The sequence below is a fragment of the Biomphalaria glabrata genome, chromosome 14 (genome assembly GCF_947242115.1).
Source record: "Biomphalaria glabrata chromosome 14, xgBioGlab47.1, whole genome shotgun sequence".
Classification (NCBI taxonomy): Eukaryota; Metazoa; Mollusca; class Gastropoda; family Planorbidae; genus Biomphalaria; species Biomphalaria glabrata.
In genome coordinates, this window is record NC_074724.1 from 18,600,275 (window position 1) to 18,625,698 (window position 25,424).

Genomic DNA, 25,424 nt, shown 5'->3' on the forward strand with positions numbered 1-25,424 from the left:
ACAACCAGTCCAAATTTGTACACACTGAATGAGGATCAAGGAATATTATAGAATGCATTGTGAAGACTGGCTCTCAGTGAAATAACTATTTACATTTATTCATAAAATTCATAGTACATATACATATCACATATCAATGATCACATCTTATCCCTAAGCTGACACTGCTAACACGGGCCTTCATTACACCTTAAGGCAAACATGCCTCAACACCACTAGCTTAAAAGTCTCCATTGGTTCCCAAACTGTTGGGACCAGAACCTAGCTTTTTTTCCTTATAGACACACTTCTCTGAGAATTATGGCTATGAGAAGAGTATCTGATGAATACCACTAAATGGGTAACATTTCAGGCTTTCAGTCAATGGATAAAAGGCTCATCTCTTCCAAAACCATCATGACCATCTAAGGCAGGACAAATGCCAAAAGAGTAGTAATCAAAATTGATAAATGCGCATACAAACAAGGTGCTTCCAAAATTAGTGTGCACAACAAGAATTAAAGTACAAGGAATACAAAGCATGCACTACTGACAGTGTGTAACTTGCATTTGTAATTTTTTAAAAATTGTGATTAACACCCCCCCCCCCTCCCCCCCCCCCCCCCCCCCATTTCCCGAAAATATAAAACATATGTATGAACTCGTGTATTTTTGTGTGCTAAGAAAAGTGTGAAAAAGAATTGAGAAGCAGAAGAATGATCTCTTTGCCTCACATTTTGGCAGGGCATGGGAGAAATGGCAGGGCATGAAAGAAGTATATGTTCAAAATTTAAAAGAATTGGGTTTGGAACATCTTAGAGTATTCAGATTTGGAAACAAATTAATGAGTATAGTGCAGGATAAATATATATATATTTAAAAAATGTATCACACTTTTTGTCAATGATATTCTATTAGGGAAAGAAAAATAGCTATTTCAACTGGATTATAGATACTGGCTTCTTCAACAATACAGGCATCCACGAAAGTATGTGGGAGGAGATAGCCCAAGACTGGACAGCGTTCATAATTCATAATATTTTACTTTTCTATTATCAGGGACAATGTATTAAATAATTGTATATTTTTTAAAGTGCCTTTTGAAATTTTATGCTCATTTGAGAATCATATGTGTATATTCTCTCATGTTCTTTTCTGTAGAAATAAAATCCTATTTAAATAAACATATCATAATATTTATTACTTTACTATGTACAGGTTTATATGCCGATGACACAAATTATAACAAATGCCAGAAGCAAATATGGAATAAAGTAGGAACTTCTTTGCGTTTTGTAGACTTAAAGATACCTGTGTTTGCTTTATCTGATATTAAAGATGTTGATGCAGTCTTGAATAAGGTTAGATTCTTTCCTTACTAATACTTTTTATTTTCAATCACAATGTTTTTTAAATAGTAGAAAAATTTTTGAATTTTAGAATAAAAATTCAAAATATATATTTTTTAAAAAGTTAATACATTTTAAAAAAAGATGCCCGGGAGCGTTTTGATATTGGATGATACAATTTTTAGTCATTTATGCAAAAACAATATTTTTTTAAGAGTCACAGTGATAGACTTTCAAGAAGTTGTCCTAAATTAAAAATATAACTGGAAAGTAAAATTATAATTTTTTTTTACATGTTGTACACCACTGTTTACTTATAATAACTTGCTACATAAAAATGAAATCTAAATTTTGGTATGGATTCTGCATTTTTTTTCCTATTGTAAATGTATTTTCTATATCTAGTCTATAAACATCTGACTTCAACTAAATAATGTTATTCCTGTAAGTAAAGAACTACATAATGTTCTATTGACTTTCTGACTTACCCTAGTTCAATAAGAAGATAACTTGGGAGCTTGAAAATCAAAGATCACCCATAATAGTCAATGAAAGAGATTTAGCACTTTAATACTAGGAACTTAATCTCAGTCTTTTGTTATTGCTGTAACTTCAGTGTTCTTTTTTTTTTCCTTAGTGCTACTTTCCTTTCAATAATCCCATCAATGATACAGCCAGAGATTACCCCTTATGTTCTGCTGAAGTCAAGGCCAGAATGGATGGTGCTGTCAATTCTGTAGTGTGCATGAGGCGTACTTTAAGAACAACATTGAGTCTGTCTGGACCTCAACAGTATTGTGATCCAATGGGGGATTTTAATGTCATAACATTTATGCAAAAAATACCTTCTTCTAGCTCAAGGCAGGCCAGTTCAGTTATCATGGTAGCAACTAAGGTTAGTATTCTTTCTAGCTTTCATAAAATTTGGACTTAATTATTTCTTTAAAAGATATTAATAATCATTTGAAATACAAAATTATTTTGAAGTCCCAAGAATGTTACAGCTGAACCCTTTTCTCCATCTCTTTTTGCCAGCTAGACTCGGTTGCCATGTTTCAAAATGAATATAATGCTGCTGATACTACTGTAGTTGGTGTGGTGACATTGTTAGCCGCAGCACAAGCTCTTTGGAAACAGAAAGAGGAACTAATTCAGCCACATGCTAAAGATATAGTGTTTGCTTTCTTTCAAGGGGTAAGGTTTTATTGTGTTAATAGCATCAGGTTTTTGTCATAATTTTGTGCAACTTTAAAAGGACTGAAATTTTTTATTAATTTTTTTTAATAGATAGTGTTACATTTACATTATTAATAATCTGCTTTGATGATAAAAAAAAAGTATGTACAAAGTTTTTGAATGGTTTAATTAGAAGTAAAATTTATAATTTTCAAAGATATTTACCTACATCAGTTATCCCATGATTTGTAAATAACCCACAAATAACTAGGTTTATAAATAATAAAATCAAGTTTCATTAGTCAAACACAGAAACAATAGATAGGTCTCTGTACCTTTGTGCTTTTTTTTAAAATCTCCAGTGGGGTATTAGGCGAGCCCATACAATTTCTCACCACCTTCACCTGTACCTTAGTCTGTGGGACTGTTTGCGCACCACACGTTATCTGTCTGTTGTCAGATCATTAAACATAACATTAAATCGTCACTGGACTGCTGCTTATAGTATATTGTTTCTATAACTTAGCTCAATGCTCCTGTGTCTCATTAATGCTCTCTCAGAGGCAGTTCTTTCTGCTGTAGGCTTGTCAAACCTGTTAGTGTGAGTCCAATGGTTAGAAGGGGTCAGCGTTGATGAGAGGAATTTGAGATTGTGCTAATTGAAAAGAATTATGAGTCTCACTAGTAGAGTGCTTGCTAGTTATATGCTCTTGTGGTGCTAGGAAAACAATGGTAGCTGAGATGATTTAGCAGGGAACAGGATGATGTTGTGGCTGGGGTCAGATGCACTTGAAAGATTCAGTTAAGGAAAATTGGGATCTAACTTCAGACAGTGCATGCAGATTTAGAGATGCCTTCAGTCACAGAATTTAGAAAGAGTTCCTAGCGATCCTACAAGGACTCGAGTCAGGAGCCTATGATCAAGGCTAGTTGCTAAGGGGTCTTAAGTTAATAAGAGGAACCAGCAATAAGGCTGTAATTAAAACAAATGTGGAAGTTAATTAATAACAGGAACCAGTGCTATATTACATTTAAGCTAGGAGATAACAACATTCTAAAAGAGGAGTGTCAATAACCATAAAAGCATTATTGTTTACAAACAAGCCAACATTGTAAAAAAAAAGGGGGGTGGGGGAGGTCATGGTGTTACCTTTTGTTAACTCCAACTATAATAATCTGAAATTTCATTACATACAAAGTTGTAAAGGGATGGAGAGGGTGAGTAACTAATCACCTTTCTAAATTGGTGTCAATATATTTAGGAAGAAGCAATGCGATTAGCCAAAATATGGAAATGTAAATATAATGTACTAGTATATACATAGTTATGGAATAAACATGTTCCATGATACTTTGAATTAACACATGGCGAATATAGTTATAAAGTGACATGCACAAATGTACATATGAAATAAACATCCACATAGTAAATAACTTAAGTAATAATAGAAATCAGATCTCCTTCTTTCACACATAAGAAATTAAACATAATTAAGAAATATACATATACATGCACAGATGTGTAATCCAATTTAAGCCCTAGTTCACTCACTACAATGATGCAAAAATCTAAAAATGATTTTGAGAATTAAGAAATTAAGAACAACAACCTCTTAGAATTCCGTAGTGAAAAGTGAAAAACACACATGCTACATGGCCTTAAAAACTGCAAAGGGAAATCATCAATAAATAAAATATAGTTAATTCCCCTTTTGTGGCAACATTAGTTGAAAAGATCATACCTGCATGTTTTAAATAAATATTTTTTTTTTTGCAGGAAACATTTGACTATATTGGTTCAAGCAGGGCGGTCTATGATATTCAGAAAGGTATTTTTCCTCAGGAGTACAGCAGTGAGGATAAGAATTCTGTCAGCAAGTTAAATTTAACACACATTGACCAATTTGTTGAGCTCAATCAAGTTGGTCTTAGAGACAATTCTTCCCTTTGGGCACATGTTGATCCAATCAGTCAGCCCAATGTTGAGAAAAAGGTATTCTTAAAAATCTTTAAAAAATTTATTAATTAAAATATTTGAACATGTTTGTATAAAGAAATGTATGTATTGGCCATGATCAAATTCAATCTTTTTTTAAGGCAATTTTACTTTGATAATTATAAATATGGAGGTGCTGTGGCTGAGCAGTAAAGCGCTTCCTTCTGAACTGAGGTCCCATGTTCGAATCCTGAATCTTTGGGTGCCTCAGAGTTCACCCAGCTCTAATGGGTACCTGACGTTAATTAGGGAAAGTATAGGTGGTTGTTTGTTGTGCTGGTCACATGACAGATAACCTTAACATCATCTGGCTGTAGACCACATAGTACAACTAGTACAGAAAGTAGCACTCTTACTTAACAGAGATAAATGCAAGATAGTAAAGTTAAATTACCTGCATTAAGATAAAAACCTAAAAGTTAAGCTGTAAGATCAGCTTCTGCTCTGACATGTTCTTTTACAAAATTTTGAATTGAGGATCATCTTCATGAAGCATTTAAGAATGTATTTTTAAAAATGTGCTAAAAAGATAAGCAATAGTGTTAACTGAAATGATAATGTTACACATACAAAAGTTTTATTCTGTGCTACTGTGCAAAATGGAAGATGGCCTGGTCGTGTGTATAAGCTCTGGACTGTCTGGATGGTCACAATGCTTTGAAAGCTGCCATCTCCCGCTGTCCTGTGGGAGGTTAGGGATACAAACCTGAAGGAACATCCAAAACAGAAACTAATTCAAATTAAAATAGTGTTTTTATGAGAAATTATGCCTTAATATTTTTATATTAATTGCATAGCTTTTAATGAGAGAGCTGATACATTTCATAAAGTTTCCAACCTATAGATAGAAAATTCAATTTTTTAAATGAAAAATGTATAGTTATACATTTCTGTTTATTATCTGAATGCAATTTCCTTTTGAATATTTATTCGTTAAAGCATTTTTCTATTAATTTATTTATTTTGTTGTTCTTTTAGATTGAGGATATGACTAAATTTATAAAGACATTTGGTGAACAGCTAAATATCAGTATAAAATCTGCTGCTTCCAAACTTCCTTTGCCACCAGCATCTGCCCAGAGATTTTTAATGGCCCGAAAGGACTTACCAGTTGTAGTTCTAACTGACCACGAAGCTGAATTCACAAATAAGTGAGTTTTTAAATGTAATTTTTTAAAGTATAATCTTTAAAGCTATTAGTCATCTAGGTATTCATGGGTCATCCTTTTCTAGAATATTTGTGTAAATCCATTTCAGGGACAAGCCCTGCTGCCTAACCCATTCCTCTTAAATAAGAACATTGACAGTTGATTAGTTTGTATTTTACTTCATTTCCAGGGATGTCCTTTAGTTATGGTAAAGTAAATACAAACCCTACACTGTCTAGGGTTTGAATTGTATAGTATCAATAGGCTCTTCCTTTGTGATCAAATATGAGCACAATCTTGTTTTTCCCATGAACTCAAAAAATGGCAGTGAAGTCTGAACCTTGCTTTGAAAAGCAAATTACACTCAAGTCAATTGCACTATTTATTTATTTATGTGTGTGTGTGTAACAAAGTCTAATGCTGGATTGTGTAGACTTCCAGTTGGGATGACTGCATCTAATAGATTCTTATTCCCAAGGACTTTCTGTTAACCCAAAGCCCTGTTGGCTATTGGTAGTTTTTTGGCATTGATTTGCTTACCATATGTCTATACACATCTCCAATTCAGCTACCTCTTCTTCTATCCCTGACAGATCATCCTTGTCATCTGCAAAATGAAAGTTAGTAATTCTTTTTCCATCCATGCTTACTGTACCTTTGTAAATCTTCAAGAAAAGTGTTGGTGAAAGTAGGCAGCCTTGTCTCATTGTGGTTTAAACCAGTCCCCAATGTTTTTTATTGAAGTACACTGCACTAGATGATTTTAATTGTTTTTTTTTTTATATTATTTATATTTATTATTGATATTATTCTTTTCCATTGTTGCCTAGAGCTGCAAATTGCCTTTCTTTGGCAGGATGTTGAGATATTGGGTCAATAACTTGTCCTGATTCCAGATATTGTTGCAAATCTTAAAAAGTCTGTTTACCATAGTTTCTCCTCCAGCCTGTATAAGTTCACCAGAAATGTTGTCTTCTTTGGCTTATTTTCCCTTTTTATGGGGATTTCACAGTGGATACTACTTCAAGCCAAGAATAGGATATTTGTCATTGTTGGTTACTGCGTAAACTTTTGGTAACTCTGGATCTCCTGACGTTTCAAAGTTGTACAAGGCAACACCTTTCAACATCACCATCATACAAGCTTATCAATCTAGGATGATGATACAGTAGAAAACTTTGTGTGAGCCATTACAGGGCTCCTACAAACAGGCACATGTAAGAGATACTTTAACCTCTCAACAAACGAGGTCTGCAACTACTAGACATTGCTAAGTACAGCTACCTCTTGTTAGCTAACACACACAAAAAAACTTAGATATCCCCAGATAGCTGCCATATTTGCACAAATAGGAGGATGCTTAGCATCCCTCAATAGCTTGGACTCCATTGACCAAGATATTAAAACACAAATGGATAAGCTAAATCTGTCTGGAGACTAGAGAAGCTCCGCCCACCTAAAAACCCTGAGTAACATAAGATATAAAAGTTTGACTGAGGAATAAGGAGATGAACTGAATGCTGTTAAATGTTTTTTTAACTTAATGTTAACAAGTCTAAAGAGTGTCAGGGAGGCCCAGGTACAAAATATTTATGATCTAATTGATTACAGCATTCAAATGTCACATACTATGTGATGCAAAAGTAATCACCATTAATCAGTTATATATTTAACACATTAGTGGCTATCAAAGAATAATGAATGATAGGGTGAACTAGTTTAACAGAACATTTAATTAGATCAATTTTTTTACAATATATGATAATCAGTTTAAAAAATAAGCAATGAGGCAAAACTTATAAATAGTACAATATAATTCTTGTACTCTTAACCAATAGAAACACTTCAACAACAAAACATTTCTGCACCTCTTTAATCATGCTGCCAACTGGCTCATTCACTACAACACAACTTTGCCCTGCTACTATTACAGTTTGTCCTGACTCTGGGTTGCAAAGAAGGCTCAGATCCAAAGCTAGTTTTCTACAGAAAAAATAAAGAACCATGTCCTTGCAGCAATAACCTAAAAAATTTTAAATGGCAAATCAAGATAAACTTTGAACGTCTATGCATCTAACTTAACAAGGCTAAAACTCTGACAGCAAAGGACCTCAAAACAACCCAGACAATCAGAGATGTACCATGGTAAGCTTGCAGGAGTTAATGATTCTTTGATGCGTGCACAAGGTCTTTGTGAACAAGACACACCCAAAGACATTTTTCTCCCTAATAGTGCGCAAAGAACAAGAACTGCTCTAACTGTGCGCAAGAGAGGAAACATTTTGGTACTTTTGATTTTGAATATCTAAATGTCTAAAATATCTGAGAGAGTCAATGTTTTAAAATTTGTTCATTAAAATCTGACTAATTTTATTGAACCTTACACATTTATTTTTTGCTCTTTACAGGTATTATAATAGCCGCTTTGATACAGCAGATAAATTAGGAGGGTTTGACTACCCTGAAGATGCCAATGATACAGTGAAGTATAACTATATTACGAAACAAGCTTTACTGATTGCCAATCTGTCTAGTACTTTAGCCAGATATCTGTATAATGCATCAACTGGTAAAATCCCAACTGCTGCAGTGCTTCCAAATTTGACTGCTGATCCTTTGATGGTTAGTTTTAAATATATTCCAATTGAAGGATATGTATCTTATGTTGTTTTTTTTCTGCACTTTGTGTCTTTCTTTGCAAATCATTCTTGCTTTGTATTTAATTTATAATTACTAGTGAATGCAAGAATGATAATACTCTAGTCTGCTTTTTAGCACCAAAAAGGTTGTCATGAGGAGGGTGGCTGACATTCAGCAGTTACATTGAAACTTAATGACTTCCCAACACATACAATAGGGAAACTCAAAAGACATAAAATGCCTGAAAGGCTAACAGATCTCATTACTTTATGTTGGGACAAATGTACTATCTGCCTGAATTTTGGGATGCCACTATTATATCCCTATAAAAAAGGCTGCAAGTCTGATTGCTTTAACTTCCCTGGTCTTGTCATTTTGAGAATTCTCTTCGAAATGGTTTCTGAAAGTCAATGTCATGTAGTTTTCGAGTTGGTAGAGTACATAGAACATAATATTTGTTTTGCATAAAATGAAGAAAATGCACGGCACATAACTTGGACTTGAACACTGCCTTTGTCAAAGCTTTTGATACCTTGAGTCATGATTCAATCATGGCTGGGAAGCCCTCCAACATTTCGTCAGTTCTTAAACATGAGTTCCAAAACATCAAATTAAGCACAATGGAGCTGACCACTTTGTGTACCAGGGCAGCACATCACTGTCTAGAGAAATAGACATCCATCTGGCTAAGATCAACAATTCTTTTGGTCACCTCCAAATGACAGTTTGGCAAAATAGGTCTCTTTGCTTACCTACTGAAATTAGTGTGTATAAAGCAGTGGTCCTCACCACACTTAAGTATGTCTCAGAGACCTAGATGCTCTTTAAGATGCACATAAAGCTTCTTAAATCCTTCCATTAAAGATACCTGAGTTCCATAATGGGCATACTCTGGCATTGTAGAGGCACTACATACTGTTCCACAGCTGAGCTAGGTTAGACAGTTATGTCCTACTGTGATGCCACTATCTTCTCCCAATAAAAAAAAGGCTATTAAGGTTATCTTTTTTAGCAAAATTAAAAGAGGACTGTGTAACAGAAGCCCCCCACCCTTTCCAAAAAAATAGTTTAAGAACCAACTTGGGTATTATTTTGCCAGAATTGGCATAGATGAAAGACACCTCGCAGCAGTTGGCCTCTGAAAGTGATAGGTAGAGAGCTCTGATGCAGGTTGTATGACACACATTTGAGATCAAAGATAAATTCTTATTGAAGACAAGCAAAGATGACCGAAACTCAAATAGACCCTGGCAGACTGCTTGGTCCGTATCTGATGTGACAAAAAATGCTGGGTCTATGTAGTCACATAAAGTACTGCATTCATCCTTTATCTTTGAAATGGAAGACAATGCATTATAAAAATGATTGAAGGCATAAAAGGTTTTTGTTAATGTCCTTAATGAAAGACCCTGAAACCAATGAATTGAACATCTCATTGACCTAGACTGACAAAACTCTCCATCATACCTTCTGTTCAAAAGGCATTGAAAACAATTTCAATTCTCCTTAACCTTTTGACATTGTAAACCAGTGAGATTCAACAGGGGCGCTATCGAAAAAGGGGGGGGGGGGGGCGTTTTCGTGAAATTGGCTCGTGAAATTGAGTCAAAGTGGCAGTAGGGGGGCACTGGACACAATAGGGAAAGAAGAAACTAAAGGTGCACAGAAACAAAACAAACAAATTCTTCAAAACTAAAGCTGGCAAACTAAGTATAGACAAATTATAGTTAGCTTGCTTCTAATTTAAGAACATAAATATCTTTAGAAATTGAGTTCGGGAATCCCATTTTCTATTTTTAAATTAATATTCTGTTGCTGTAATCAGAGAATATCTAGTGTCCTTAGATCTTGCGTGAAAAAAACGTTTATGATTCGATAAACAAACTAGATAATACACCTTTTAAATTATAGCTTATTTTATCTACATGTTTATATATTGATATGTTAATTAAAAAAAAACGTTGCAGCTAACATTCAAATAGAATAATTTAACTTTTTTTTTAAACGAAAAACATTGACGAAGTGTTTTTAAGACTTACGATATTGTTTGAAAATTAATTAAAACTCAAATTTAAATTTTTCAAAACATATGTTAAACAAAAAGACTTTTTTTGTAAGTGAGAAATATTATTTCAAAATTGTCTAGTTATTTAACTTATGACGACATATAGGTGGTTGAACGTTACCAAATGATTTTACAAAGGTTTCATAAGTAATATAGAATAAAGAACAGATCTATCCACTATTCACATTCTGAGTTATGATAGACAGGCAACACCTTAAGAAAAGTTAAGTTTCTATTTGAATCTAATTATAAAAATTGTGAATAAACGTATAAACCCATGCCAAAAATAAGCGCATCTTTCAACAGTTTTGTGAAAAAATTAAAAGCAACTCTTATTGTTAACTGAGGTTTGCTGGATTTCGAAAGGTGTTTTTTTTATTGCTTGTTTTGTTAAGCTTTTAAATACAATTTTGTAATTATTTTCTTTTTGAGAAACAGATTCAATGGTTGGTGATGACTTAATGCTGGCTAAAAAAATTTTTTACATGGTAGGCCTCTAACGCAAATGAATGAAACCAACCTCCAACTGCAAGGAAAGAAATTGACTTTCATTGATTAAATCATTTTCTCTTGAGATATTAAATCTATTTTAAAGAGTTTTACAATCTCACATAACTTGTTTGTTGACAAATGAATTACTGCCTAAGGACATCGATATCTATTGCAATTCACATAACACGCTCTATGTAGAAATGGCGATTCCCTTCTAGGATGTTAATAAATAAAAAAATCAAATGTAAATGACAATTATTAAACATCTGTCACTGATGTTCAAATTGAGTTGCAGAAAAAACAGATTTACAAAACTATGTCTTCAGTAAAAAGAATGATAACATAGACAACAGAGATATGGTTGCACTTAAATGTTTCAGTAAAATTCCAAAACTGTGGTCAAAAATGGAATTATTTTTTATCTTTTCAATCAACCTACATGGTTAACCTAGATTTAGTGCATAACAAACTTAATGGATAAGTAAAGAAATAGACTGGATGTAGCGACTTGAGGAGACTTCTTTGGCTAATTTAAAGTTTGTAAAGTAAAGTTCCCCTTTCAGACCTTGTGATCTATAGGGCAGATGATGTAATGGTCATCTGTTTCTGTGGCCTACGGTTATAACGAGAGTGTCATGTGACCAACCGCCTTTACTTTTCCCCAACTAATGTCAGGTACCCGTTAGAGCTGGGTGAACTCAAAGGTGCCCAAAGATCCTAAAATTAAAAATCCCAGTCTTGTCCAGGATTTGAACCTGAGACCCCTCGGTTCGGAAGCAAAGCACTTAGCCACTGTGCCTCAATTTAAAGCTTGATATTTATAATATTGTCAGACTGCAGGAGACACAAGGTTCACATAAGCTTAATTTCATTTTGTAGTCAATTCAGCAATAATAATGTTTATATTAAAAATAAAAATAAATTTACAATTAAACCTAAAAACAGTAGGCCCTAATATTGAATAATTTAAAAAGGGACTGTTCTTAGGATTTGAAAGAAAGTCATGACAATGAGATTAATTTCTGTGTGTAATCACAGCAAATTATTTGACAAGATTTTTGTATAATGATGATAATAGCAATTTCTTTGATTCCAAAGATTAAGGCTGAGTGCAGTTTTTTACATAATTGAGTCCTAAATGTTTCTCCCGCAGCTTTTATGAGAGTTCTCCAACTGTCTCTATCAGAGACCATCTGCTGCCAGAGAATGCTGCCAGGTACTTTCCTCTATGCCAGTGAGGGTGAAATGGCACCTGAGTGGATCTTTCTGCCTCTTATGGGGGGCACCTCTGTAATGCCGTCCTCCTCTAAGCTCAAGATCGCCTTTGGCATGCTGTCGTCACCCATGCGGGATGTTATTGACAGCATAAAAATTAATAAATAAATGACATTTGTTCAAATTAGCCTTCTCACACTTCTTTTTAAGTGTTTTCTTAGAGGGGGGTGCTGGTGGATTTTTTAAAAGAAAAAATAAGAAAAGGGGTAGGTCAAAAAAGGTTGAAGACCACTGGTGTAAACCCTTTGAAAATATTGAATTTTATTGGTGAAATAAAATCGTCTAATTTTTAATGCAGTAATTGAGAAACCTTTTTTTTTTAGAATTTCTTCATAATTTACTAGCATTACCCCCTAGCTTCGCCCGTGTTCCCAGGCTATATATTGTTTATTTTGCCATGGACTCCCCTCCCATTTTTCTTACTTGTAACAATATAATGATATAAAGTTAAACGCTTCCCATGATTCCTTTGGCCAGTTTATTCTAGTAGCTATTATGTTGAATTGGACCAGCTCGTAAATTTGGATATCACTACTTTCCACCACCACCCCCCCACCCCCAACAATTCTCCTTGACTAATAGGCTCCAGTGTTATTTATACTATCTGACTATTCTTCTGTATTTCAGTTCTTATTTGAAATATTTCATTGGCTCTATGATATTTGTTGTGGCCTGGGCCTTTTTTTCTTATTACATCTTACAAATGCTCACATAATACTTAAGCCATACCCCCACCTTATTTGTATGTACTTTCAATAAAACTGCCTGTATTTCAACAATGCCTGCCCTTTTGGCCTGGGTATTCTAGTAGATGTTATTTGGACTGCTTTCAATCATCCTCCCAAACAAACTCACTTCTCTCCCCTCTTTTTTTTCACTTCCACCCCCAACCCTCAAAACATTTAATTTTAGCATCTGGTACTGCATGGCCTGCTTTATAACCCAACACCTTCCAAACACATTAGATTACCAATATCACTAATGTCACTTATCCCCTTCCCCCCCCCCCCAATTGATTCTAAGCCTTAGGAAATAGTCCTACATACAATAAATGAGTATTCTTTGACTTTTCAGCTTTTTATCCAAATATTTGACTTTTCAAAGCCATCAATTTTTTTATCAAGTGTTATAAGTCACATGCTTTTCTTAAATCTGCCATCTTGGCACTTTTCCCCTGATAACTTTCAAGCGAACATAATAATAATAAGACTATCATTAACTGATAAAATAGTCATTTCTTTTTGTTCTTTAGGTAACCAGATTATTGTACTGTTTTTTGATCAGCCCAAATTGTGAATTATTTTATGAGAGTGTTGATTCTGACAATGCCCAAAGTTTAAGTAAGTATTCAACTGGAAAGTACATTTCATTGAAAACAAATGTCTGTCATTTTCATCATTGGCTTAGTCGTTGGCTTGTAGCACCAATTAGCTAGTGCAAGTGAACTGATATAGTATTTATTTATTTTTTAATAAATAAACTTTAAATAACTTTTGCAGAAAAACTCAATGTAACTTTTATTACAATAGTCACAGATTTAACTTGAAATGAGATATAGATCTAATAGTAATGAAATAAACTGATATTTAAACAAAATCTAAGAACTAAAACATGTCTTTACTCTTTGATATCTAGATATCTGCCATTCTTAACAAAAAGTATGATTAAACTGTCATGACTTCTTCACTCTCCAAGCCCCAAAATTAAAGCTCCTTTTCTTCATCACAACACTCCAGTACACGGATGTATGTTGGTCATTATGACTTCAATGCCATTTTTTACTTTTGCTCAAGATTGTAAATTAAAACTGTGATTGAAATCTTTCTTATAATTGGTTTTAACATTATCTAGATTAAGGCTAGAAATATCATCATAAACTTATTCTTTTTACAGTTTACTTTCTTTCAGCTATTTAACTTCATCTACAACTACATTGAACTGTCTCTGTCTCCATTGCTCATCACTCTGTCTCCATTGCTCATCACTCTGTCTCCTTATCTTATCAATGTAGAGTGCAACAATGGAAGCAGCTGACTGAGTATAGCACCAGTGTAGCTCATTCTGGACATTTGATTGGTTCATTTCCTTGTTGGTCTGGTGCAGATGGGGAGTACAGGTGCTGAATATACAACTTGGAAAATAAGAACACCCCCCCCCCTCCCAAATACTTGCCCCAGATGTAAGTCTGGACAAGAAACAAAGATTCAAATAAAAAAGGAAGAAACCACAAGAGGCTGTGCTACCTGGCTGTAATAAGAATTAAAGTAACATTGTCGAGAGTAACCTAAATCAAGGCTTTATTAAACTTGAACAACCTATGTATTGAACACATTCTCACGGACGTTACACAAACAAGTATCAACTATTTCATCCCGCCTAAGTTTAAAATAGAAAGCAATGTAATATACTAGGCCTTGTATAAATAAATAAGAATACTAGTATCTGCAATAAATAGTGTCAACCAATACTAGTTTCTTTTGTAAACAATAGTAAATAGTGATACAAGTAAGCATAAATACCAGCATCAGTAGTATGATTGATAAACAAATAAAAGTTTCTGTTTTAAACACTAGCTAATGGTTTAACAGGTAAGCATAATCTTCTCTTCCTTAAGTTGTAATGGGATCGACTACACTGTTCCACGGTTTCCCAGACAAGATTGAGTTCCTGAGTGTCAAGTGGGGTATGGTGATTCTGTATATTTTCAAGAGGAATTTTCAATGAATTTGCATATGCTGCCGCCTTTTTCGGTTTATCTATAAACCTCGGAAAAACAGAAGTCATGTTCCAAAAGTCACGCAATAAAACCTACTCAGCCCCAAAGATCACATAAATTGACACCCCATTAACGTGGTAGACCACTTCACATATCTATGAAGTATAATATCAAATGACGCCTCACTTTCAAGGGAAGTTAATAACCATCTGGCCAAGGCCAGTAGTGCTTTAGGATGCCTTCAAATTGCTCCACTTGCCTACAAAAATCAATGTCTACCAAGAGATGGTTCTCTCAACCCTTCTATATGGATCTGAGACATGGCATTATACAGAAGCAACTAAGACTACTTGAACGCTTTCACCAAAGATGCTTGCGCTCCATCATGGACATACGGTGGCAAGGCCGCACTACAAACAGTGATGTCCTTGCGAACGCCGGTATGGACAGTTGGGCAGGGCACGTATCCCATATGGGGGATAAACCTATGCCAACAGCAGTCTTGTTTTGGACAGCTAAAAGGTGATCGACATAACAGAAGTGCCCCATGGTAACGCTTTAAAGACCAGCTTAGGTGCCAACTTGCCTTAGCTGACATAGAAGAGAGCACCTGGTCGCATGCGGCTTCAGAGCGAGACAGCTGGAGGTCACTCACAAAGGCCGCAGGATACACATTTGAGACCAAAAGAAAATCTTAATTGACCACCAGCGGACAATGATTATGCTTGCCCTGAATGTGGCAAAATATATAGATCGCAGTTGGGGCTGCCTAGCCACATGAAATGTTGTGTTCCTCATTAATTGTCGGACTCTAAGACAAGGCTTATTATTATTATTAATTATATATATATAATTATATATATATAACCCAGATATCAATTGTGAAATGCATTTTTATTCTTTCACAGAGGATGCTAAGCAACCTTTTCCTTTTTATGTAAGTGTAACAAGCCATACTAATGAAGTGACTCAGTTAGTGTACAGTTTGATGGCAAGATTCACAGGAACACTGATTGACTCAAATAAGAATGATTGTAAACAAGACGGGAATTATAAGGTATGATTTTTCTGATTATATATAAATATTTATATGTATTGTTACGTTTCTCTCTCTCCTAATCAGCACTTCTGTAAATACTGCTCAACACAACACATTGAACTCAAGAACTTGACAACAAGAGTTCCAAAATAATCTAGTCCTTTAATGAGTAAATGAATAAATAGCCAATATGACACAGTTGGCAATACAATAAACTGACCACACTGTACATCACTTTATTGCCGTACTAAACTCTACTGTCTTTCTATCTGCTCCTGGACCCACACTGCTCACTCCACCTGGACTGACTTTATGGTAGACTGTAATTTATTGGACATTAAACTGTTATTTTGGAGCCCTAAGTTGTCAAGTTCTTTGAGTTGGTAGTGTCATGTGGTGCAGTAGCAGAGAGCCTGGATAGTGAGAAACATTACAATATATTACTTAGGATTTAATAACAGCAGATATTTGTACGCTACCCACTTAGTAGTTGTATCTACGAATGTTGTAATATACACAATTTTCCTGTCAAGCTATTCTAATGGATTTACAATGTTGATTACTATTTTTGAAAATAGAATTGTAACAATCTTAAATATTCCTAAATCTGCTGTACCACATTTTCCCAGTGCTCGAACCCTTTGTCAAACAGGGAATTAGTAATAAATTCCTTTATTTTCTTACTTCAACCTTTTTTTGCTTACTGCTAAATTAGCCTATGCTTATTTATATTTATATTTATATTTACCTGCTGTTAAATGAGAAATAATAATTGAACCTCTCTGAGATGTAACATCATAAACATTATAAGCTTCACCTTCTGCCCATGTATTTCTCTTTTCAGCTTTTTAGCTTCACTTGGATGCAAGGTGCTTTAAAAAATAATAGTAATGATAGACAAGGATGGTGCTATAAAGCAATAGTTCATTATACCAAAGCAGTATCCCCAGCTTTTGAAATAGATGGTAAGTTTGGTGAAGTGCTTGACTATTTAGACCAGGTGTGGGCAAATTACGGTCCATGGGCCACATGTGCCCCGCCGAAGTGTATTATGCGGCCCACTGACACCTACAAATAGTAGGTGTGCCCACAGATTATATATATAAAAATGCATTTATATAAAAATAATAATTATAAATTACTATATAAATAATTCAAACTTCTGATTCTAATGATTTAGAGGCTAAAAAAACATTGCTTATACATGTTGTTCTAAAAAATGTAAAAGTAAACAAAGATTATTCTTGTTGGCAATAAGTCAAAACCTTCAGTCAAAGACACAAACTCAGGCCAGTATTTAACCAATGCTTTGAAGAATTGTGTTGGAAGTGTTGGGTTGGCACGGAACAAGATGGCGAGTGTAACAACTGATTGTGCTGTGATTGAGAAAAAGATACCGTAGGTTTGTTGATAAAATTAAAAAACAATAGCCCAACTATAAATTCTTATCTCAACATGGGATAGTTTGTGCAAAACTGTTTTGAATATCAAACGTGTTATTGACCCAGTTACTTTAACCCATTAGCTCCTTTGCAGTCAGAAACATTTTCTTATTTTAGTCCTAATCCGTTGTAGAACATTTCTAAAATCCCCTAGTCAATATACTTGCTTTTCAAACTTTTTAAATAGAAGATTTCTTCTAGTCTCGTTGCAAGCGTTATTACAAATCATTTTGGAGATTACTGATTTTAGTTTTAGTAACATCAGGAACAGGCCCATAGCCCCAGTGTATAAGCCCCCTCGTGGAAAAATTAGTATTTTTGAAGCTTTTCATATTCTAAAGGTATTAAAAGTATATGTTTTTTTTAAACTAGACATATTGTTCTATTTTTAAATTTGTTTATTTATTAATATTAGATCTTAAATTTGATTATTTTTTCAAAATAGTTATTTTTTAGGATTTTTAAAATTTGGGGTTATCCCTCTTTGCTTAGGGCCTGGGAAGGGTTTTTCCTAACCAGATGTAGGAGCTATTGGGTTAATGATCTAAATTACATGCAGTTCTGAGAATTAGGCCTACTTGAAGATTTGAAAACAAAACATTTGGATGTTGGGTACCACAGTAGTATCTGCTGGATTAGCTTGAGCAAGGTATTGTGAAGAATATGGGATCTCAAGAAAGAAATTGTTATTTCCTTGAAGGACATTGTGACTTTGTTACGAATATTTCTAAAGAAGACTAAAGTCAGACTTCATGTTTGCCATTGACAATATTTCAAAGTGTTGTTTGCACATGAAAACTATGTGCATGTTAAATATTTTCTAGTAAAATTTTCCCATTTCTCCAGGCAAGTGAAAACAAGTTTTGTCATTTCCCTTTGCTGAAAGGTGAAACTATTTCTAGTGGAATGTTTGAAAAGTACAAGACCTATTAGGATTCCTTTTTGTGGAATTAGAAAGCGAATTTTAAGATGTCAAGAACTTGGAACAAGTCTTCAATACCCTCAGTTCACCATTTAGTACGGAAGCTGATTCAACTCCAGAGGACATACCTCCAAGCAAATTATGATGTGAAAAAGAAGTTCAAGTCAGTTCTTCTGTGAGAGTTTTATGGGTCTTACCAGAAGCTGCATTCCCATACTTTAAAAACTTTGCTGCTGAACTTTCACATTATTTGGTTCCACATAATTCTGCAAACAAATATTTTGTTGATTGAAAATAATGAATGTGTAAGAACAGGTTAATCCTGACTGACTGTAATTTTAAAGCAATCACAAGGATAAGTTAATCCTGACTGTAATTTTAAAGCAGTCACAAGGATAAGTTAATCCTGACTGTAATTTTAAAGCAGTCACAAGGATAAGTTAATCCTGACTCTAATTTTAAAGCAGTCACAAGGATAAGTTAATCCTGACTCTAATTTTAAAGTAGTCACAAGGAGAACAACTAGTAAGCTAGCTCCACAGTTTCTGAACATTATTCACAGGTGCAACAATTAAATACTTCACATTAAAAACAACTGTTAATTTGTCACCCAGAGTTACCTACTAGTATGCATCTTACATACTTATAAAGCATATGGACATGAAAATACGCGAGTACGGTTTATCATCTAAAAATATGCATTTCCCCCTCTAAAGCAAAAAAAAATAATAATAAAAAATAACAATAAAACAAAAACAAGTAGAATTTAGTTCTTGCTAACCATATATTAAGATCTGTGCGTCAATGCCTAGAAATGGACTTCTTATTAGATCTACCCTGAGATATTAACAGGGTTTTTTTTTCGCCTACGCTGATGAGCGAAGATTTAAATGTTTACTAGATCTAACTTATCTAAATAAAGAGGAGTTCCTTTCAATGTGTTATTGATTGATTAGTTCTAATTCATCTAGACTGGATCTTGAAAGAGATATATTTTATGATTTCAAGCACCTTTTATAGAATTTACTTAAATCTAGATAAAATTTAGAATTAAGATCTATAGATCTAGACCTAATTAGGTCTAGACCTAGTATTTCACATTCACGATAGTGCCTACAATTCCGTAGGATTGTTAAAATACCTTTAAATAGCCCTAATCACATTAAAAACCAATCAAACGTTAATGAAGCTGTCTACAGATCTAGAGGTTTAAATATAAGAAATATTGGTTGAGCTTAATCTCTCTCTTAGCATGATAAACGGAATCAAACTGATGTTCCCTGACTTGCAGAATGTATTTTCTGTGTCAGATTGAAAGTTACTGTTATAGTCACTAACTAGGTTTCATTACTTATGAAGAAGGCCTAAATTCAAAGAATGAAATCAGGGTCATTGAAGGCTGAGTGTGATTGCGCCCTCCTTCAACACATCTGTTGTTTTATAAAACGACTTCAATCATTACAAACCAGAATAAATAGATTTATCTTACAACAGCTATTCAGCAGACACAATATCCGATCTTTTATATTAGACCAGTGATGCCCAACTTAATTCGACCTGTGGGCCATTTTAATTTCCAACGCTCGTGTCGCGGGCCACATTACCGAAAAGGTATAAAAACGAAATGAAATAAACGTGAAACAATTTGATTAGAAACTTATATTAATTAATGAGACATTGGAAGTTTATCTTTTTTTTTTTTTACATACGCATCAGAAAGTGGCTTCATTTCTCTACTTAAAATTTAAGAAACATTGCAGTTAGTTGAACTACCAACTCATTTTTTGTCTCTTTTTTGGTAAATATTCGAATATTCTCATTGATCCTCCAATCTCTAGGCGTAGAGTTTAACAATCTTTTATTTGCGGTTCAAACCAAAAATGCTGTCATATTTGTTTAATAATGCCGCTATATAGGCCCTATGTGTTTTTTAAAAATCTTTACAAATTAAATATGTTGGCTTATTATCGTGTTCCACAAAAAGTAATGAGCCGTTCACTTTTCCTGGTAAATTCTACATTCAGAGTACCATTTCAGAAATGCACAAATGTTATTCTTAAATGTTAGTAGTGAGGGCCCTAAGGTAGGAAAAGAAGCATTTTTCAATTTTTTTTTATGAAAAGTGGGAGGATTTTCTCCATTTTGATCTGACGCTTCGGTGGGCCAGATAGAACCACATCGCGGGCCGGATGTGGCCAGCGGGCCGTATTTTGGGCATCACTGTATTAGACACAAGTTCAATGACTAATTAGGATTATCTGCCTGAAAAAAAATCTTTGAAATTTTTGTTTTTAGTGATTGTAGAGGATACCAAAGCTTTTGTTGCTAACTCATCAAAGAATGGTCTGAAAGAAGAAAATCTGAATTCTTTCAAAATGTGATAAAATATTTCCAGTGTCTGGATACCTTGTAAAGAAATTGCCTATATACAAAACTACCTGTATAGAAATAGATGTCACTGATGTAGTTAAGCAAACTATTACATCTGGTTTAAGTCTATTCACCTGTAACAAAAATTTCCTTTTTTTTTTTAAATGAATTTTCTGTTGCCGCTATTAAGGAATGTAGAAAACACTAGAGGCATTATGATTATCAAATCATATAACTTTATCCTGTTAACTTTAGGATAGATGTATTTGGTGTATGTTATGTGCTTGAATGATTTTTAGTCTTTCCTGAATATATTTCTTTATATTGAGGAAAATACACATTTGCCCCTCAAAAAACACATTTTCATTTTGGCATGTAGGCATCTCTGCATTACTCATGTAAGCCTAAATTCAGAGAATGAAATCAGGGACATTCAAGGCTGAGTGTGTTTGCAAAAGAGAAGCTTTTTGTTATGCAGAAATAAAAAATTAAATTCTTGATTCCTTGTGCCTTCCTTTAACACATGTTTGTTTTCTAAAACAACTTCAAGCATCAGAACTCAGGGAGTTTATCTTTATTCAGCAGACTCAATAGCATGGTTCCAAATTAGAAACAAGTTTAATGACTAATTAAGATTATCTGAAAAAAAATCTTTACAATTTTTGTTATTAGTATTCTATTGGCGCTATTATGGAATCAGAATAAAACACTCGAGGCATTATGATCATTAAATGTGACAAGAACAGCATCATTCAAACATTTTAGATAAGTCTTTCATAAAGACTAAAAGTGTAAATATTTTTACAGATGTTCAGAATGTCTTATAACTTAATGCTGTGTTAAATTTTTGGATTGCTGCATTTTGTGTATGTTACGAGCTTGAATGATTTTAGAGTTCCTGAGTATATTTCTTTATATTTAAGAAAATTCACATTTGCCCCTCAAAATTCACATTTCCATTTTAGCATGTAGGCATCTCTGTTTGGGGTGAAATGTTGTGATGTAAAAAAAAATAATAAAATTAAAATATCAGTAAAATTAGTTTAAGTTTAAGAAATTGCTAACTTTTGGTATACTTTTCCAATTGGGAGTGTAAGAAATTTAATGTAAATGTATAATGCCTTGTAAATGTGAATTAAAGAAATTATACATATATATATATTTATATGCTGCCCCCCATTCCCAAAGTTTTTTTAAATGTGGCCCTTGATAGAAAAAATTTCTCCCCCCTTTTCCCCCCGATTTAGACAATATGTAGAGTGCAGAATTATAATACTTTTCTTTTTCTTTTCCATATTTTCTTTTTTCATAATTAGAGTATGATTTGACTTCTGGAGATTATTCCTCTTGGACAGAGGCTAGATGGGGTAGTAAAGCTATTGGTATTAGACTTTTTTTAATGCCAAGTCCAGAATTTCAGGTAATTATAGATATTTTAATAAAATGCTAAACCTGTAATTTTAAAAACATTGAATGCTTCTCTTTGTTTGGTACTTTTGGAGCTCAAAAGTGCCCTACTTCTTTTCTGTCATTGTATCTGCCACTTTTCCTCAGTCTGCCTTCACTACCCAAAACTCTTGTCTCCTTTTCTTAAAAACTTCCCTACTTGGAGAGATTGGTCCTTTGCTATGGACTGCAATGGGTAATAATAAATAATAATAATAATCTTTATTTTCCGTTAGGAAATTTGTCTTACAATTTGTGCATTACACCAAACAAAACATTATTTTGCTATTGCTATAAAAAAACAAAAATGTACATTCACACCAGACTCACTCATAATTTACATGTGAAAAGTTTATATCAGATTGTTTCTATTTAATGATTTGATTGCCAGGGGAACAAAAGAGTGTTTGTGTCTGTTTGTCTTTGCTATCTGTGTCTTGTATCTCTTTTGTGATGGTAAAATCACAAAATTCTGACCCAAAGGGTGATTTTTTTTATTTTTAGAATCTTTTTAACTTTTTTATGGATGTTTGTCGCAAACAGCTGCCCGAATGAGGTTTGTTTTTTGCCAGGGGGGATAAAGAAATCCTGGCATTTTAGTGGGTACCTATCTGAAGATTGGTTACTGCCACACAGTACTTTGATTCCAAGATCTTCTAGACCTTAGGCCCAGAAGGCTCACTCTGGCTCAATCTGATGGTCCTGTTAATCTACCGGCATGGGTCATCAACCTATTCTGGAAGGTGGTAACTAGAGGTTCAATCATGAAGTTTTAGTATCTGAAACATGCCTGATGCAGCAGCTGAATGAGTATAGTACCTGGCAAGATCATTCTGGACATCTGATTGGCTCTTCCCCTTGTTGGACTTGGTGGCGAGTGAGGAGCTGAAGAGAATTAAATGACATGGAAAATAAAACCCAACTAAAATTTCTTGCCCAGGATGCAAGTCAGGGCAAGAAGCCAAGGATGGTGGAGGAAAAAAGGGAGTAGGGCTGAAGAGGTTGTACTACCTGTCCATCATTTCTGGTAATAAGGTGCACATAGGAGGAAAAGCCTGACATAGATGAGCCCTTTTCTTATCTACAAGGCACTGAAGGCCCAAAAATGTGACCAAACTTCAGAAATCATCTAAGTTACTCTTGGAGGTTGATATTGAGCTGTACTGTGATGGGCTTTATGGTACAGTAATCTCCATGTAGAAGACATGCCACACAAGAGACTGAACAACAGTAGAGGTGTAATCAGCTTTAGGAATCTGTTGGAATGTTCCAAGAATTAATTGAAGGAGTCAACCATGACCAACACATTATCAGGCATAGGGATAATGATGAGGTCAAAACTGCCACTATTATCCTCACATTTGGAACTAGGCCATAGTATGTTAAATTAGGATCCCTACGAGTTACAGTGAGGCCTTACATCCCAAACCCCATTTAAGTGTTAGGGTTTTGGACACAGTGTGGCAGTCTGTAGGAAGAACACTGTGTGTGCTAGATAAGCTGGGTAGGGTCTTGAGGACAGAGGCTGCATGGCCATGTTCAAGTGCCCAAACTGTCACGCTGGCCACTCAGTGTACTCCAGTGTGGAAACAGGAGGTTGCGGTGCAGGAGTGTAAAGCAAGAAATGGTGTACCTTCAGCCAGGTGAAATCAGCTGTGATGGCTGTGGTTAAAGTTGGAAAGTCCATAGCCACACAGATGGACACCATCCCCATAACCTTTCTCATCTTTCGACTCAGAAGATAACACCGCCAAGAAACAAACCTCCAAATCAGATTGAGAGTCCTGTTAGGAATGTCGTGTTGAAGAGCAGATTCTCCATGCTTACTGATTAAGTATTGGAGAAGACCATCACTCTTGAAGAACCGGGGCATGTCATACTCGAGTTCTCCTCAAAGTCATAATTCAAACAACCTTTAAATATTGTTTGACAGCGTAGATCCTGGGAAAGTACCGGTACTGGGTTTTATTTATTATTATTTTGTACATCTTCATTGATTTCCTGAAGTACTTCATATTAAGTACTCCTTAGATCCAGCTTGAATTCCTCTCTTACCTTGGCATCTTTTCATAGTCTGACTTTGTTTCTCATTCTCTTTATGTGCTTGTGGTCTGGTAGTTTTTTAACTTGAGTTTAAGCTTAGCTACCACCACATGATGGTCAGTTGCAATGTCTGCCCCCTTCTTATCCTAACCTCTTTTAAAGATCTTCCAAACATTTTGCTTTTATTGTCGATATAGTTGTCAGTCTGATTGTCTGGTGATTTCCATTTGATTTGTTTTTATGGATTTTGTGTTACAATAGTATAGACTGCCTCCTATAACCAAGTTGTTAAGAGCACATTTATAAGTTATAGAATCTTTCTCCGTTTTCATTTATTTCTCCAAGAGCATGAGTGCCCTTGATCTCCTTGAGTTATCACCTCCTATTTTTGCATTTGGGTCTCTTTGTCTGGATATGTAGCAAAGATCCTTTGCAACATAGTGTAAAACTGATTTTTATGCTCCTCCTCAGCTTCATTTATGAGGGCATAACATTGAATGAGATTCAGCTTTATTCTCTGCTTGTTAGTTCTAAAGGTTGCTGTAATTATCCTGGGTCCATAAGCTTCCAATCCAATTAGTCCCTTTTGTGCTTGAGTTGATAACATAAGCACTACTCCTTGTGTGTGTGGAGCGTCATTCTCATGCCCAGAGTACAATAAGAGTTCTCCTTACGTCAGTCAAAACTGTCAGGCTTGGGTCCATCTGGTTTCACATAGGCCCATTATTGATATGATGTTCTTTCTCATTTTAGCTGCCACCTGCATTTGATTTTCCACATGGTCCTCACATTCCATGTCTTGGTTTCCTGATCACCAGAAGGATATTCAACTTAGCAGCTTCTTTTTGGCTGTTACCACTTTGCTTCATGATTTTTCTGCTCTCAGGACAAAGTTTTCTATTATCTTTTGTTTCTTCTTTTTATTTTTTATTGTCATGGTGAGTTAGCATGCCTGGCCCTCCTGCTTTATCTTACTTTGGACAGCAAAGAGGTCATTATGACCTTTCTGGTGGAGTTGACTTTAACTCTATACTAGTACAAACAAAAAAAGTGAAGTTCCACTTGTAGATCTAGTGATCTATTGGGAAGATGATGCAAAGATTATCTGTTTTTATGGCCCGTGGTTAATGAGGGTTGTCATCTGGCCAGCACAGCAGTTACTGGATACCTGACATTAATTTGGGGAAAAGTAAAGCTGTAGACTATTTCGAAGAAATATTTATTATCCAAATTAATATGATAATGATACAAATTTTCACAGAACTTTATATATCAGACATTTAAAAACACATAAAGTTGTTGTCTTGAGCTTATTATCACAAGCCA

General features: G+C 34.5%; 1 protein-coding gene across 3 annotated transcripts in view; it reads left to right on the forward strand.

The window, feature by feature from the left end:
- The window catches only part of LOC106060277 (nicastrin-like), a 56,863-nt gene that overhangs the window by 17,113 nt on the left and 14,326 nt on the right, over positions 1-25,424 (forward strand). For all 3 annotated transcript variants that reach the window (XM_056009905.1, XM_056009906.1, XM_056009907.1), the window contains exons 5-14: positions 1,198-1,340; positions 1,966-2,223; positions 2,364-2,522; positions 4,282-4,497; positions 5,479-5,651; positions 8,057-8,270; positions 13,373-13,460; positions 15,745-15,893; positions 16,720-16,840; positions 21,926-22,029. In XM_056009905.1, the coding sequence (XP_055865880.1) occupies positions 1,198-1,340; positions 1,966-2,223; positions 2,364-2,522; positions 4,282-4,497; positions 5,479-5,651; positions 8,057-8,270; positions 13,373-13,460; positions 15,745-15,893; positions 16,720-16,840; positions 21,926-22,029 (1,625 nt within the window). The remainder of the gene's footprint in view (positions 1-1,197; positions 1,341-1,965; positions 2,224-2,363; positions 2,523-4,281; positions 4,498-5,478; positions 5,652-8,056; positions 8,271-13,372; positions 13,461-15,744; positions 15,894-16,719; positions 16,841-21,925; positions 22,030-25,424) is intronic.